We start from the raw sequence: 14,968 nt of genomic DNA, 5'->3' as shown, positions 1-14,968 counted from the left end.
CAAGAGCATATGCTCTTCTGAGTCTCTGTGCCAGGCTCTTAGAAACAGGAGACAGAGAATGTCTCCCCTTAGAGCCAGCACCCTGAACTCCGACTTCTAGCCTCCCTAAGTGTAAGCTGAATAAATTTCTGTTCGTTAAGGCAAACAACAACAACAAAACATATAGTCTTCTGAATCGGACATGAAAGAGATGAAAAGAATTTCAAGAGAAAGAAGGTTTAAGCAACATGATGTCAACTAAAATAAAATGGTAAGAAATTCCTTAAAGTAAAGATGGCTTGTATAACTTTAAAGGTGGTGATAGTCAATATTCAAATGCTGTTTGGTGTGCTGCGATATAATCCTTTCCATTTCTTCCAAACCATTAATGCTTGCAGGACACATGCCCAAACACACACGGTGATGAGACTCCGATGCCGAGTGGGAGGAAGGGGCTGAGCGGGTCAGAGCAAACACCTCCTGTACACACTGTACTCCACCGTGCCATCTCTGTTTGCCAATTTGTTTCTATTGTCTGAGACACCCTCCACAACTCCAGAATCGTATCTTACACATCCCTCTGAAACCAACTGAAACCCCATCTCATCTGTGAAGTCAGCTCTTGCTCGTGCAGAACTCCATCTTCTCCAAATAACTACAGCACCACTCATTTTGGTACACAGTCTTATACTGTGAGTTAAATGTTTCAACAGATGAAAGCTACAGCAGAACTAGATTACATTCTTCAAGGGCAAGGATCATGTTTTATAATCCTGTACGCTCCCAGATTATCTGCTGAATTGAATCCTCAGAGGTCAAATGCTTCTCCACTTCTCATTACTAAAACATAAATGCATGGGGGCAGGTATTATGTCTACTTTGTTTAATGCTGTATTCCCAGTGCCTGGAACAAGGCCTGGCACACAGGATGCATTCAATGACTATTTGAGTAAGGTGCTACTTACAGGGGTAAAATCAATAGGAAAATAACAGGATGTCACTTCAAACAACTCCTCCACAAAGGGTCCTACAGGAAGAGACAGAGAAGCAGGCTGATTTATAAACTCATTCATCTGACAAGTACCAACGACCTAATTCCTGATTACCAGGACATACCAAGGTTATAGTCCTTGGAGATGAGGTCATGGACGATGCTGAAGGCCACCAGAAGATTACGGGGATCCTTTTCCCCATCCATCACCTGGATGAAGCCAAAGGTGAAGTCGGCTCCTAAACCCTTCAGCTCTGGGGAAAAGAGAATAAGGTCACTGATGTTCCACATGATAGAAAGCTTGAGCTTTCTCCTGCCTGTGTTCTCCCTCTACTATCGGTGCTTCCCCTGCCTTGCCTACTGGAGCAGAGCAGATCCTTTCTGTTTTCCTATTCCAGGAAAAGTACTCAATGAAGAAAAGATGTACAACAACTGCGGTGTAGTAAATTACTTAGTGTGGCTTTTCTACCCATAAGTCTTTGTAAACTCCAAGGTGGGATCTTCTATGAGCAACTGAGGAGCTCCTGATTGCTGAAGTTGTCCACCTGGAGTATTTCTGTTGGGCGTGGCACAAAACAATGTTCTGGGAGGTGCCCAGTCTCTCTCAGGTGCTTAGAGTTCTGATGCTATGATTGGCTAGTTTGACCACCCTGCCGGGCTCAAAAGGAGGCCTCCTAGAGGCAGAACTCTCTCTGACTGCTGGTTAAAGAAGACGTGCTACTGCAAGAGACATGTGCTCCTGAAAGAGACACGTGCTGCTGGGAAAGAGACGCAAGAGACGTGCATTGCTGAGTGAGACACCGAGGGACACGCACTGCTGGGAGAGAAACTGTGAGAGACTGTTGGCTGAGGGATGGTGGGCTGGGAGAGAGACTGAGCATTCTTCCTGAACTTGAGTTGTAGCCTGGTGCTTCCCTAATAAACCCTGTAATCCGTGAGTTCTGTGTGGCCACTGCAGCGAATTATTGAACCCAGGAGAGAGGTGGTGGGTGCTTTGGGAGGAACAGTTGGTGAAAGGGCTGGAGGGAGGCAGCATGTCTGGCCTTGTAGGACTAGGCCTTGGGTTACTGCTGGTAATCCTGTCTTCCTCTTGTAAGGTTAGAGGAGGTCAGAACATGTGGCCTTCTTGCTGTTTTTGCAACAACATATACAGTGTAACAGAGGTAAGGATTTAAATCATCTGCTCAAACTCTATCCTCCCTTTACTTCCCGGGTGAGTGAGCCACCTTCCAGCTTCCCTTGATCATTTTCTCTTGGAGTACTTATTCTTATATAAGCCCCATGCTAAAATGAGCTCTACTAATGGGGGAAAAAAGTAGGATGTGTCCGCTTTTCAGATTTCCCAGAGAGCCCTGCCTTTTACCTTCTTCCCGGGTTTGCATGAAGTTGGTGATGATATTGTACACTGTGTGTCGGTCCACCTGTGGCAGAGACTTGGGGGTGGAAGAGAAAGGAAGTAAGTAAAGAAAGTGTGCAAAAAATGCTTTGGCTGATACAACTACATCCTGCTTCACAATCTCTGGGTAGACAGTGCTCTTTACATGAGCATAGGATCAACCTAAGACGAACTGCAAAGAAAGGACACAGTTACTGGACAACAGTATAGCAGTAGGCCAGTAATCAAAACCTGCCTGATATATGCCTTATTTTCTTCAGGGGCAGGAGATACAAGTCAGATATAATGGCATGCGTACCTCTCCTTATACAGTAGCAAAAATAGCCTCAACAGTTGGAAGACCTCAAAGAGTTCAAAACTTAGGAAGCAATATCTGTTGCCATCTGATTCTACTTATGTCAAGGGGTAGGAGGTAGAGGGAAATTCCAGTATGACTGATATTACTCACCTGTACGTGTACCTCCTGGAAAATAGCTTTAAGCACAGAGACAGCCAGCCCTGGAGGCAAAGCCACACACAGGCTCTGTGGGGGAAGATGAGATGTATGAACACTGAAGGAATTCTACCACAGCCTCTAAGGCACAATCCTCTAACAAGCCTAATTAGCTACAACAGGACACACAACACCCTGCTTCAGGAAGATGTGTCAAGAGTGAGAAACTTGGTCTTCTTTCTTAAACTGGCTAGGTTCTCTGTAGCTCCTTCCAGTCTGGCTCTGAATTACAGCCCCTCAGAGGATACTTTCATTCTCTAAGTAAAAACAAAAGTGGAGCTGGCTGACACTAATTTAGTCCCAGGTATGCACATCTACCCCTCAGGACCTGAAGCCTTATCCCCAAAGGGCAAAGACAGAATTCACTGCACATGGGTTTCCGTGAACACTGGTATGTAATGAAGAAAAGGAGAACTCACAAGTGCCCTCAGACCTTGCAGGACAGATGGAATCACAAGATGATGGTCCTTCAACCGGTTCTCATAGAACAGGATCAGGTGCACCACTGCACAAACCAAAGCCAGCCATTAGTTCACACAGGCTTGGGGAAGGCCCACCAGCCTCGTGCCTCCCTTCAGCTCATAAGCGTTGTTTCTGCTTCGGTTTCACTACAAATTTTCTCTTTTACCAAAAGATACGTCCCATGTCTGTCTGGGTCTGCTCCCATTTGTGGTTGCCTTGACTTGCTCAGTCAGGAAAATAGGTGAAATTTTTCTTATTCTTTCTTTCTTTTTTTTTTTTTTAATTGTGATTTGGGTGAAAGTTTACAGAGCAAATTCACTTTCCATACAGTGGCTCACATACACTTTGTCTCATGACATTGACTATAATTTCTCACAATGCAATAGCTCCCCTCCCACTTCTCCCCCTTAGTTACCTCTTCCCTGTGTCCCTCCCTCCATGCACTCCTGCCCCAAGTTGTCTCCCTGGGCATAAACAGCCCTTCTATTCTCCCATGTTTGTTCTCTCCAAGGAGTATATCTACCTAATATAAATGTTCAACTCATATGCCTGTCTTTTGTTTGGCTGGAGATCACAGGAGTGGATTAAATTCCAGACCTGAAAGGCAGCTAGGGGCCATAGTCTCAGTGGTTCCATCAGGCTCTATCAGACCAGCAAACCTGGTCCTTTTTTTTAAAAAATGATTTTGCATTTTTATTCCACATTGTTCTCCCACTCTATCCAGGATCTCCTACAGAGATCCCCCTCCAAGTGGTTGACAATAGCAGCCAGGCACCATCTAGTTCTTCTGGTCTCATAGTCATATAGGCTGAGGACTGTATGGTATACCAGTCGCTTGGGCTAATTGTTTCCATGAATCTCTGGTTTTCTTCATTCTTCTTTGCTCTGGACGAGGAGAGACTCATTATTGCATCTAGATGGCTGCTTGCAAGCTTTTAAGATCCCAGTCGCTACTCACCAAAGTAGGTTATTATTCTTTCTTACATAAGTCTATAAGTAAAACCATTCGCAACTACCAACTGCCTTTTTATGGAACAATAGTCAGCAAGATTTTCTTAAAGGGCTGGACTACTCAACTCTGCTCCTGTAGCATAAAAATAGCTATAGATAATAGGTACATAAGTGTGTGTGGCTGGGTAGGTGCCAATAAAACTTTATTTGTAAAAATAACCCACTGCCATTGAGTTGATTCTGACTTAGCAACCCTCATTGGGTTTCCAAGGCTGTAAATCTTTACAGAAACAGACTGCCTCATCCTCCTCCCACAGAGCAGCTGGAGGATTTAAACCCACCAACCTTCTGGATAGCAAACAAATGCCTTACCCACTATGCCACCAGTGCTCCTAATTTATAAAAATAGGCCTGTTAGTATTTTTTCCTTAGGACTTCAAAGGTCTTAGATATTTCATTACTTTCCCACTTTATCTAAGAAATACTTCTTTGTCCATTTGACAAAGAAGGGAACACATACTAAAAAAACTGGTTGAAGGCTACATTTGAAGACCATGTATCTTTTGTCTCAATTCTAATCTCTGCCACATATACTACCAGTGAAGAATGAAGACCTTGAATTAGCAATTCTCAGATACCTCGTGCCATCCCCTCCTTCTTCTCTACAAAGTTGGCTTGAATAGACATGGGAGGTCGTGGCTCAGTTATCCAGGAAGACACCCCTTACTATTGATGCCAGTACCTTCCTTTTCCAGGAGCAAGGAGTGACAGTGGAGTAGCACCTGTGATAAAAGCTGGATTCCTCGTGCCCGAGTTCGGGGTTCTGGATTTTCAAGAGAAGACCTGGGGAAAAGTAAGATAGAGACTCTACCATTACTCTGTTCAAACCTTTGAAGGAATAAAATTTTCACAATTAGTCACACTTATCCCCTGGGCATGGAAGCAGAGCCTAGTATTAAAGGAGTAAAAACAGTCTAGAAAGATGCTTCTGAGGCACCTGGTGTTACAGATACTAGAGTAAGGGCAGAAACCTAAAGCACTGATCCCCAGACTGATCTGGTATCATTAGAGGCACATGGACACCACAGTCAACAGAAGTCTCTGTCTCCAGGCACATCAAGCATGTCACCTAATGGGCACTGGGCTTACTCTCTCCCCAGTAGTATGATTGGGACCCTTCTCTGAAACAGAGCTAGCTTAACAGTTACCCACAAAGCTTGACAGATGACTGGCAGCTGTAGTTTCTACCAAAACAGGAGAATAAATATATTTTTGTAACTCACTGCTAAGAAAAAGACCCTGAGATCAACCATCAAGGTCTTAGGGAAAAAGTTTATAACTGGAGGGCTACAGAATGAGAAGGCCTGAACATAGGTTTTAATGATTTAGGTTTATTGATAAGGGAGGAGCTGGACTAAAGCAACAAGGAGATGATTTATCTCCAAAATAGCTCTACAGAAATGACACCTAAACTTACTGGAAGGAATCTAAGCAGAGACAAGTTGGAGGTAGATTTCTGGAGGACAGCTGGCCATTTGAGTTAAGCCTTAATGATAAAGCAAACTCACTGCCATCGAGTCGATTTTGACTCACAGCAACCCCCTTGGGGTTTCCAAGGCAGTAAATCTTTATGGAAGTAATTGTCCAGTCTTCTTTACATGGAGTGGCTGGAAGGTTTGAACTGCCAATCTTCTGGCTAGCAGTCAAATGCTTTAGGAACTAGACCACCAGAGCTCTGTACCCTCAACGATGATAAAACAACAACAAAAAACCCAAACCCACTGCCATCGGGTCGATTCCAACTCACAGTGACCCCCACTGGGCTTCCAAGGTGGTAAATCTTTACGGAAGTAGATTGCCCAGTCTTGCTTCTGCAGAGTGGCTGGTAGGTTTGAACCACCAACCTTCTGACTAGCAGTCAGATGCCTTAGGCACTGTGACCAGACCTCCTTTCAATGATAAGGGTATACACACACAGACACACACACACATACACCCATATAAAACAGCAGAAATATGATCACTTTCTTTTTTAAATTTTTATTGTGATTTGGGTGAAAGTTTACAAAGCAAATTCACTTTCCATACAGCGGCTCACACATACTCTGTCTCATAACATTGACTGCAATTTCCCACAACGCAATAGCAGCTCTCCTCCCACCTCTTCCCTATAGTTACCTCTTCCCTGTGTCCTTCCTTCCCATGCACTCCTGAAGCTGTCTCGCTGTGCATACACAGCCCTTCTATTCTCCCATGACTGATCTCTCCAAGGACTGTATCTACCTAATGTAAATGTTCAGGTCATATGCCTCTTACTTAGCTGGTGTGGTCATTATGTTTTTGTGTAACCTTGGCTAGGCCTGGTTGAGTGGCTAGGCAGCTGGAAGTAGCATTCCCCATGATGAGACTGGTAATCAACTCCATGGTAGAATCTACTGTGAGCAGCTGAGTAGCTGCCTTTGGGCATGTGGTCTGCTTCCCGTATATAAGCAGCAGCTTTTGGAAAGGTCTCTAGCCTTTGGCACGCTTGGACCCTGCATGTAGCCGTGTCATTGCTCAGCAGCTTCCTATGCTCTGCCGACTGTGGGACTTACAATGGATTTAAGTTAATGGCCTGCCGTGTGGTTTGGTAACATCGGGACTGTGCCTTTTTACTTGTCAACCTTGGGGCTTCTCAGCCTCAGAAGCCAGCAGCTGTCTAAGTGAAGAAACGCCTCCAGCTCCAGTGGGCGGGGAGCAGGAGGCAGAGCTGGACCCCAAGGTTGAGGGGCTTTCAACCAGCTCCTAGATCTTGGCACTTTGAACTTGGACTTAAAGCCTCCAAATTTTAAGAATAAACTCCAGTTTGTTAAGGCCATCCCATTTTGTGGTATATTTGTGTCAGAGCAGCACTAGGTAACCACAACAGCTGGAAACCACAGGAGTAGGTTCAATTCCAGACTTGAAGGGCAGCTAGGGGCCATAGTCTCAGTGGCTCCATCAGGCTCTATCAGACCAGCAAACCTGGTCCTTTTTTTTTTTTTTTAAATGATTTTGAGTTTTGTTCCACATCGTTCTCCCACTCTGTCTAGGATCTCCTACATAGACCCCCCTCCGAGTGGTTGACAGTGGCAGCCAGGCATCACCTAGTTCTTCCGGCCAGGATAGGAACATGCAGAAAGGTCTCTCCCCAGGAAGCAGAAAAGTGCATTCAGAACATTTAAAAATGGACTGAGGCACAGAAATGTTTGTAACAGTGTTATTTGGAATAGCCAAAAAGTAGAAACAATCTAAATGTCCACTAGCTAATAAATAGTTAAACAAAATGTGGTGTATATCCACTCAACAAATTATTTGGCAATAAAAAGAAATTAAGTACTGATGCATGCTAAAACATGGATAAGCCTTGAGAACATTATGCTGAATGAAAGAAGGCAGACACAATGACCACATATGTACGGTTCCATTTAAAGATGTTATTTTAGAAAAATGAACCCAGGGTAGGGGGGAAGCCTAGGCCACAGCAACAGGGGTAGAGTCCAATGGTCTATTCTGTGGAAGAAATGTGTAACAGTGACTTAGCTTTCCCCTACTAGTTTTCCCTGATTCAGAAGACATGCTGGCTGTGACAGTTAATAACCTTGCTAGAAAAGACGTGTCAATTTAAATGGTCTACTAATTACAAAATATGAGGAAAGCAGGCATTAGACTTTAAGCACATATTTCCTTTGGTGCTTTGAACACCTAGTCAGTCACCTGGTTACAGCACTGATCTTTTAGGAGTATTCTTAAGCCTTTTCCTTTGGTGGGGGTCTGGCACAGGGTCAATCACCTGGTAAGTACTGCCCAAGGTAGGGCCCACAGCCTGAGTCAGATCCAGGCTGGCTAGAATCTCACAGGGATAGGCAGGCCTAAAGAAGCCCAGGTGGAATCCCAACTGAAACTGAACAACAATTGATGGCCTTCAACCACCCACCTCACCCCAAACCTGTGGGCTGAGCCAGGAGCTGACTCAGCCCACATGCTTTGCTCCCCACTACTTCCTTAGGAACGGTGTAATCTCTTCAGAGTAAACAGGCAAGGCTGGAGAAGAGCATTCTAAGGCAGAGGATCTTACCCAAGGGCTTCCACCACTTGCAACACTGTATAGCTGCCAGATTTCACATCTAGAGGAGACAAGAGAAAGAAGGAAGAGGAAAAAAAAAGCTATCACAAGGTTCAATGGTTCTAATCATGTTTCCTGTCTACCCTAGGTTTTGTACACAGGGCCACTATGCTTGCCAAGAGCCCCTCCTACACATTACTGTAACCCTTCAAATATGCAGCTTTGAATATAAAAACTGAAGAGAGTAAATATATCATTTGCAAATTATATGATTGCCTAAATAAAATATTTTGTTAAAGTGCTAAGGACAAAATATTCTGAAATTAAACACACACACACACACACACACACAAATATGAACCTTGGTGGAACAATGGTTAAGTACTCAGCTGCTAAACAAAAGTTTGGTAGTTTGAACCTACCAGCTGCTCCTTGGGAGAAAAGACCTGGCAATCTGCTCCTGTAAAGATTACAACCTTGGAAACCCCATAGGGCAGTTCTATCCTGTATTGTCACTATGAGTGGGAATCGACTTGACAGCATACAAGTAATACTGGCTGCCTCCAGGGAAGAACTCTGGAAAGCCAGGGTTGAGAGAGAAACTGGAAAAAGAAAAAAGCTTTTACTTTGGAATAATATTAGAGTTACACAAAGCTGCAAATATAGTATAGAGTTCCCATATATCTTTCATGAAAACCAAAAAAACAAAACTCACTGTCATTGAGTCAATTCTGACCCACAGTGACTCCCATTGGGTTTTCGAGGCTATAAGACTGTCTCATCTTTCTTCCACAGAGCAGCTGGTGTGATTGAACTACCACTCTTCTGGTTAGCAGGAAAATGCCTTAACCACTATACCACCAGAGCTCCTTACCCTTCACCCAGTTTCCTCTAATGTTAACATCTTACATGGTACGTTTGTCAAAACTAAGAGATTAACATTGGACTTACTATTAACTAAACTCAGGTTGGGCAATCCTACTTCCATAGTGATACTGCCTCGGAAACCCAAGGAGGGGTTGCTATGAGTCGGGGCTGACTCGACGGCACATAACAACAACAACAACAAGACTTTATTTGGATTTCACTAGTTTTTCCATTAATAACATTTTTCTGCTCCAGGATCCTATCAAGGATGGTACATTGCAATTAGCCATCATGAACCCTTAGTCTTCTCTCATCTAGGAAAGCTTCTGAGTCTTTCCTTGTTTTTCAAGACTTGGATAGTTTTAAAGAAATATTTGACAGAATGCCACTCTATATGGGTTTGTCTGATGTTTCCTCACATTCACACTGGGGTTATAGATTTTTGGGAAGAATCAATACAGAGGTGAAATGCCCCTCTCATCGTAGCGTATCAGGGATATAAGATATCAACATGACTATTTTTCACTTGCAGTAATTTTGATCACTTGATTAAGGTAGTATCTACTAGGTCTTTCCACTACCAAGTTAGTATTTTTCCAGTTCCACCAAGTGTCACCAAGTCCAGCCCATTCCCAAGCTCTACCTTCTGAAGGGAGGGTCTATGAATATTATTTGGAATTTTGTAAGGAAAATTAAGGAGCCTGGTGATACAATGGTTGAAGTGCTTGGCTGTTAATCATAAAGGTTGATGGTTCAACCCACCAGCCACTCCACAGAAGAAAGATGAGGCAGTCTGCTTCTGGAAAGACTTAAAGCCTTGTAAACCCCATGGGGCAGTTATACTGTTCTAAAGGGTTACCTTGAGTTGGAATTGACTTGAAGGCAATGGGTTTTGGTTTTTGGTAAGGAAGATTTGTTTCTTCCTCCCTCTTTACTCAGTCATTTACTTATATCAGAATAAACTCATACACATTTATTTTATACTTTGAGTTGCAATCTGATACTACACTATTTTCTTGCTCAAACTGTTCCAGCTTTGGTCACTGGGAGCTTTCTTTACATTGGCTCCTGGATCTCTCCGACATGCCTCCACCCTTACTTGAGTACTTTCTAGCACTACAAAATGCTACAGGATCATCTTGTTATCCCCCGGCCTTCTCTAAGAAGCCCTAGTTCCTTTTATTGGACAATGATGTTTAGACACTGAGATCAGGGTGTGGATGTGCTCTGTTCAATTGGGGTGTCACTGTTTCTAGCTAGGCCCTCTCAGCAGAGAGAACTGGGAACTATATGAATTGGGAAATAATATATATATACCAATCTATACAAGTCCCTTGAGGTGCATATGGTTAAATGCTTGACTACTGACTGAAAGACGGTAGTTTGAAGCCCCTCTGAGGAAATCTATTTCTGAAGGGTCACAGCCACAGTTATACTCTGACACACATGGAATTGTTATGTATCAGTACTGGCTAGACAGTAACTACCAAAAACCAAACCAAACTCACTGCCATCGAGTCGACTCCAACTCAGAGACCCCCTTTAGGTTTCCGAGGCAGTAATCTTTATGGAAGTAGATTGCCCAGTCTTTCTTCTGCTGAGTGGCTGGTGGGTTTGAACTGCCAACCTTCTGGTTAGCAGTCAAATGCCTTAGGCACTATGCCACAAGAGCTCCTTAGACAGCAACTAGTTGTTTTTTAAATACTGACCCATGTATACACATATATATATCATTTCCACATGTATATATTAAACATAAATGCACATGAAAGTCTCCAATAGTAATCCAGTTTCACAGATTTCATTCTGGCCTAATTCATAATTTTTCTCTCTGACAGTGAGAAAGCATGGTTGTCATTATTTACCATTTATTATTTGTTCAACCCTAGTGTAGCTGTAAAGTACTTCAGAATTGTTAACTCTACATTCTGGGAGAAAAAGATTGATGAGCAGAGTGAAGTTTTGTCTTTAGTTTTGCTTTACAGTTTCCAGACAAAATACTGTTTTTGAAGTTACTTAGGTCAGCTTCTCCCCTCACCCCCGTAGCCCTTCAGAGGGACTATGTCACATACTAGTAGTACAGTAAGATTCATTTGTCATAGAAGGAAGACATCTCACTGTGTATCCTTTTGAATGTTGTACCATGTGATTATTTTTAAAAATGCAATTTTAGCAATACATCAATAACTCACATAGATCTAACAGAAGTTTCTTAAGATATATTTTTAAGGGAGAAACAAAGAGTAAAAGATTAGTAATGTTTGTAAGAGTTTGGTTAGCATAGAGGAGTTCTAACTGTAGTAATCAATTCAGTAGCCTAATCTGGGTTCCCAACTAATGTACCTCTAAATGCTGGATCTAATTAACTAGTCAGCTCTTGCCAACACAGGACTTGGGTTAAAGTGAAAAAGAGGCTTGAGAAACTTCCTAAACTTCTAGTTCCCATTAAATGTGTGGTCTCAGAGCAACAGTTGGTGCGTTGAACTGGGCAGAAGTTCACTCCAGTATTAGAGTAGGAAGAAGCCCAATCAGATTGAGGAGAGCTCTAGTCAGGATTCATAGCTCGTGACTGGCACCAATTTAGACATCAGGCACTCTTAGCCCTACTCGTGCCAGGATGTGGAAGGCCCAGCTGCTATCCCCTGCTCCTGAGAAAGAGCCACGGGAAAAAATGAGCAGGCTGTGGGGTGGGAGAATGGGCAATAGCAAGACTAATGGGATCAAAAAAAAAAAAAAAAAAAACCACCCAAGAAACTAATAGTTGGCTTCCACATCCAACTCCTTAACAGCAATATTTAAATGAAGAGAAATCTCCACTTCTGGCTTACACAGCATGAAAGATTACTGTAAAATTGGGAAGGTTAAAAAAAAAAAAATAGTACTTTTTTGGAAGCCCTTGGCAAGAGCCCAGGAAACTCTGCTGAAAAACACACCTAAAAACTAATTTCAGTAGTGGCCCCAGAAGGAGTTAGCAGTTGTATATAGGAAGCCAGAGGGCACTGATAACTGTTTATTAACAAAGAGTATCAATGAACAGAATCATCTTTTTTCAGTAACACTGTCAAAATCCCCTGCAGATGCTGGGCTAAGATCCATTTTTGGAAACACTTCATGTGCCATAAGACAAAGATCTGCCTAATAATAAGTCTCACTCTGTTGCCTCTAAGTTTTCATTAAAACAAAAAAATGGAGTGAAATGTACACATACAGTAAAATGCACAGATCTTAAATGTATAATGTGATGAGCTTTAATAAAAGTATACCTCTAAGTAACCAACATCTCAATCAGTGTATAGAATATCTCCATCATCCAAGAAAGGTCCCTCATGACCCCTATCAACTCCTCCACCCATGATGTTGTCAGATGCCGTCGAGTCAATTCTGACTCACAGCCACCCTATGTATAACAGAACGAAACACTGCCCTATCCCGCACCATCCTCATAATCCTTGTCAGGCTTAAGCCCATTATTGCTGCCACTGTGTCAATCCATCTCATTGAGGGTCTTCCCTTTTTCCTCTGACCCTCCACTTTACCAAGCATGACATGCATCTCCAGGGACTGGTTCATTCTGACAACATGGTCAAAGTAGGTGAGACAATGTCTGGCCATTTTTGCTCTTAAGGAGCATTCTGGCTGCATTTCTCTTGGGACAGATTTGTTTGTGCTTCTGGCAGCCCACTGTATTTTCAGTACTCTTCGCCAAAAGCATAATTCAAAGGCATCAATTTGTCTTTGGTCTTCCTTACTCACTGTCCAGTTTTTACATGCATATAAGGCAACAGAAAATACTATGGCTTGAGTTACGCACACTTTAGTCTTCAAAGTGTCATCTCTGCTTTTCAACACTTTGAAGAGGTCTTTTGCAGATTTGCCCAGTGCAATACATTGTGTTATTTCCAGACTGTTGCGTCCATGGATGCTGACTGTGGATCCAAGTAAAATGAAATCCCTGAGAATTTCAATCTTTTCTCCATTTATATGGTGATATTGCTTATCGGTCCAGTTGTGAAGATTCTTGTTTTCTTTATGTTGAAGTATAGTCCATACTGAAGACTGTAGTCTTTAATCTTCATCAATAAGTCCCTCAAATCATCTTCACTTTAAGCAAGCAAGGTTGTGTCATCTGCATATTGCAGGTTGTTAATGAATGAGTCTTCCTCCAAACCAGACACCATGTTCTTCATACAGTCCAGCTTCTCGGATTATTTGCTCAGCATACAAATTGAGCAAGTATGGGAGAGGACACAAGCCTGACACAAGCCCTTTCTGATTTTAAGCCATGCAGTATTCCCATGCTCTGTTAAAGTGACTGTCTGTTGGTCTATGTATAGGTTCCTCATGAGCACAATGAAAGGCTCTGGAATTCCCATTCTTTGCAATGTCCTATACCCATAGATTGCCTCAAATATTACAATTAAACAACACTTTAGCAGTCAGCATACATCAACACGAAAGTGACTATATTATAGCTACAAAGAAACACCCATGTGCACGTGACGCCATGAATCCCAGTATATGGGTGAGCTCTCCTGGCTGAGCCCTTTAGTCTTCGTATCTTTCATAAGAATCCCATCTGGAATTAATAATCAGAAAATTGGAAAAAAAGGAAGAGATAAGAAAGTTATCATACAATAGTAAGGAAAATGGTAAACAGGGTGACAAAACACCAGAAATAGTATCTTACATACGCTTTCATAAAAGTGAAACTAAGAAACATCTTATTCCATTGAGGACTATCTCAGAAATGTCCTTCCTTCAAATATGGTTCCCCCTTTTCCTTCCCTCCAACCAGACTATAAGGGAGCTTCAGTGGCACGGTGCCTAAGAGGCATATGACTGCTAACCAGAAGGTTGGCAGTTCAAACCAACCAGCTGCTCCATGGAAGGAAGATGGGGCAATCTACTTCCTCAAATACTCACTGCCACAGAAACCCAAAGGGGGTTGCTATGAGTTGGAACTGACTTGATGACAGCAAGTCTGATTTTTAATTTCAGCCAGGCTGTAAGGTCACTAAGACTGGGAAGGGGCTCAACAGCACACAATCACTGCTGCCACCACTTGCCATGGCCACCACCACCACCAGACTATAGCTACAGTCTTCAAAACAGCTTTCCACCTTCTGGAATGATGAAAATGTACTGCAGTTAAAAAGTGGTGAGTGCTGTACAATCCTGTGAATGTGCTAAAAGCCACTGAATTACACACAGAATCATTAAAATGGTGAATTTTATGTTATGTGAATTTTATCTCAATTAAATTTTTTTTTTTTTCAATCTATCCATATTCTCTCCAGAGTTACCAACTAAAACACATTTTACTTATCTGCTCACTCATCTCCGTTTACTCTTTGTTGCCTTCAGGTAAAACCTGACTCTGTGGTTTGGGTCCTTTATAATTTAATCCCCACATCCCTCTAGCCTCACCTTTCATCACGTTGCCTAACATTCAGTCATTGGAAATCCCAACAAGCCAAGCCCTTCCATACCCTAGGCCTGCAAACATACTCCCTCAGCTTGGGATGCCCCTTTCCCCCTCCCCTTCTCTGCAGGAGGAACTTCAACTCATCCTTTGAGACCCAGTTCAAAAGTAAACTCTTGTGAAGCATTCCTTGATTCCCAAAACAAAATTATTTACTCCCTTTCCTGTATTACCCCAGGACTGCTTGAAAAAATTATCATGTGTTTGTTTCCTATCAACATTTACTGAGTACCTATTATAAATCAGATACTGTATTAGGACCG

General features: G+C 42.6%; 1 protein-coding gene across 1 annotated transcript in view; it reads right to left on the bottom strand.

Moving 5' to 3' along the window:
* MMS19 (MMS19 homolog, cytosolic iron-sulfur assembly component) overlaps positions 1-14,968 on the bottom strand; it is a 39,642-nt gene that overhangs the window by 20,162 nt on the left and 4,512 nt on the right. The window contains exons 2-8 of the mRNA XM_007939988.2: positions 8,369-8,417; positions 5,015-5,115; positions 3,279-3,364; positions 2,815-2,889; positions 2,334-2,403; positions 1,096-1,224; positions 945-1,006 (exon numbers count right to left, since the gene is read on the bottom strand). Of these exons, the coding sequence (XP_007938179.2) occupies positions 945-1,006; positions 1,096-1,224; positions 2,334-2,403; positions 2,815-2,889; positions 3,279-3,364; positions 5,015-5,115; positions 8,369-8,417 (572 nt within the window). The remainder of the gene's footprint in view (positions 1-944; positions 1,007-1,095; positions 1,225-2,333; positions 2,404-2,814; positions 2,890-3,278; positions 3,365-5,014; positions 5,116-8,368; positions 8,418-14,968) is intronic.

The sequence above is a fragment of the Orycteropus afer genome, unplaced genomic scaffold (genome assembly GCF_000298275.1).
Source record: "Orycteropus afer afer isolate SDZICR_OR568_19922 unplaced genomic scaffold, OryAfe1.0 scaffold00064, whole genome shotgun sequence".
NCBI lineage: Eukaryota > Metazoa > Chordata > Mammalia > Tubulidentata > Orycteropodidae > Orycteropus > Orycteropus afer.
The sequence above is the reverse complement of the archived record's forward strand: the minus strand, read 5'-3'. Positions and strand labels throughout refer to the sequence as shown.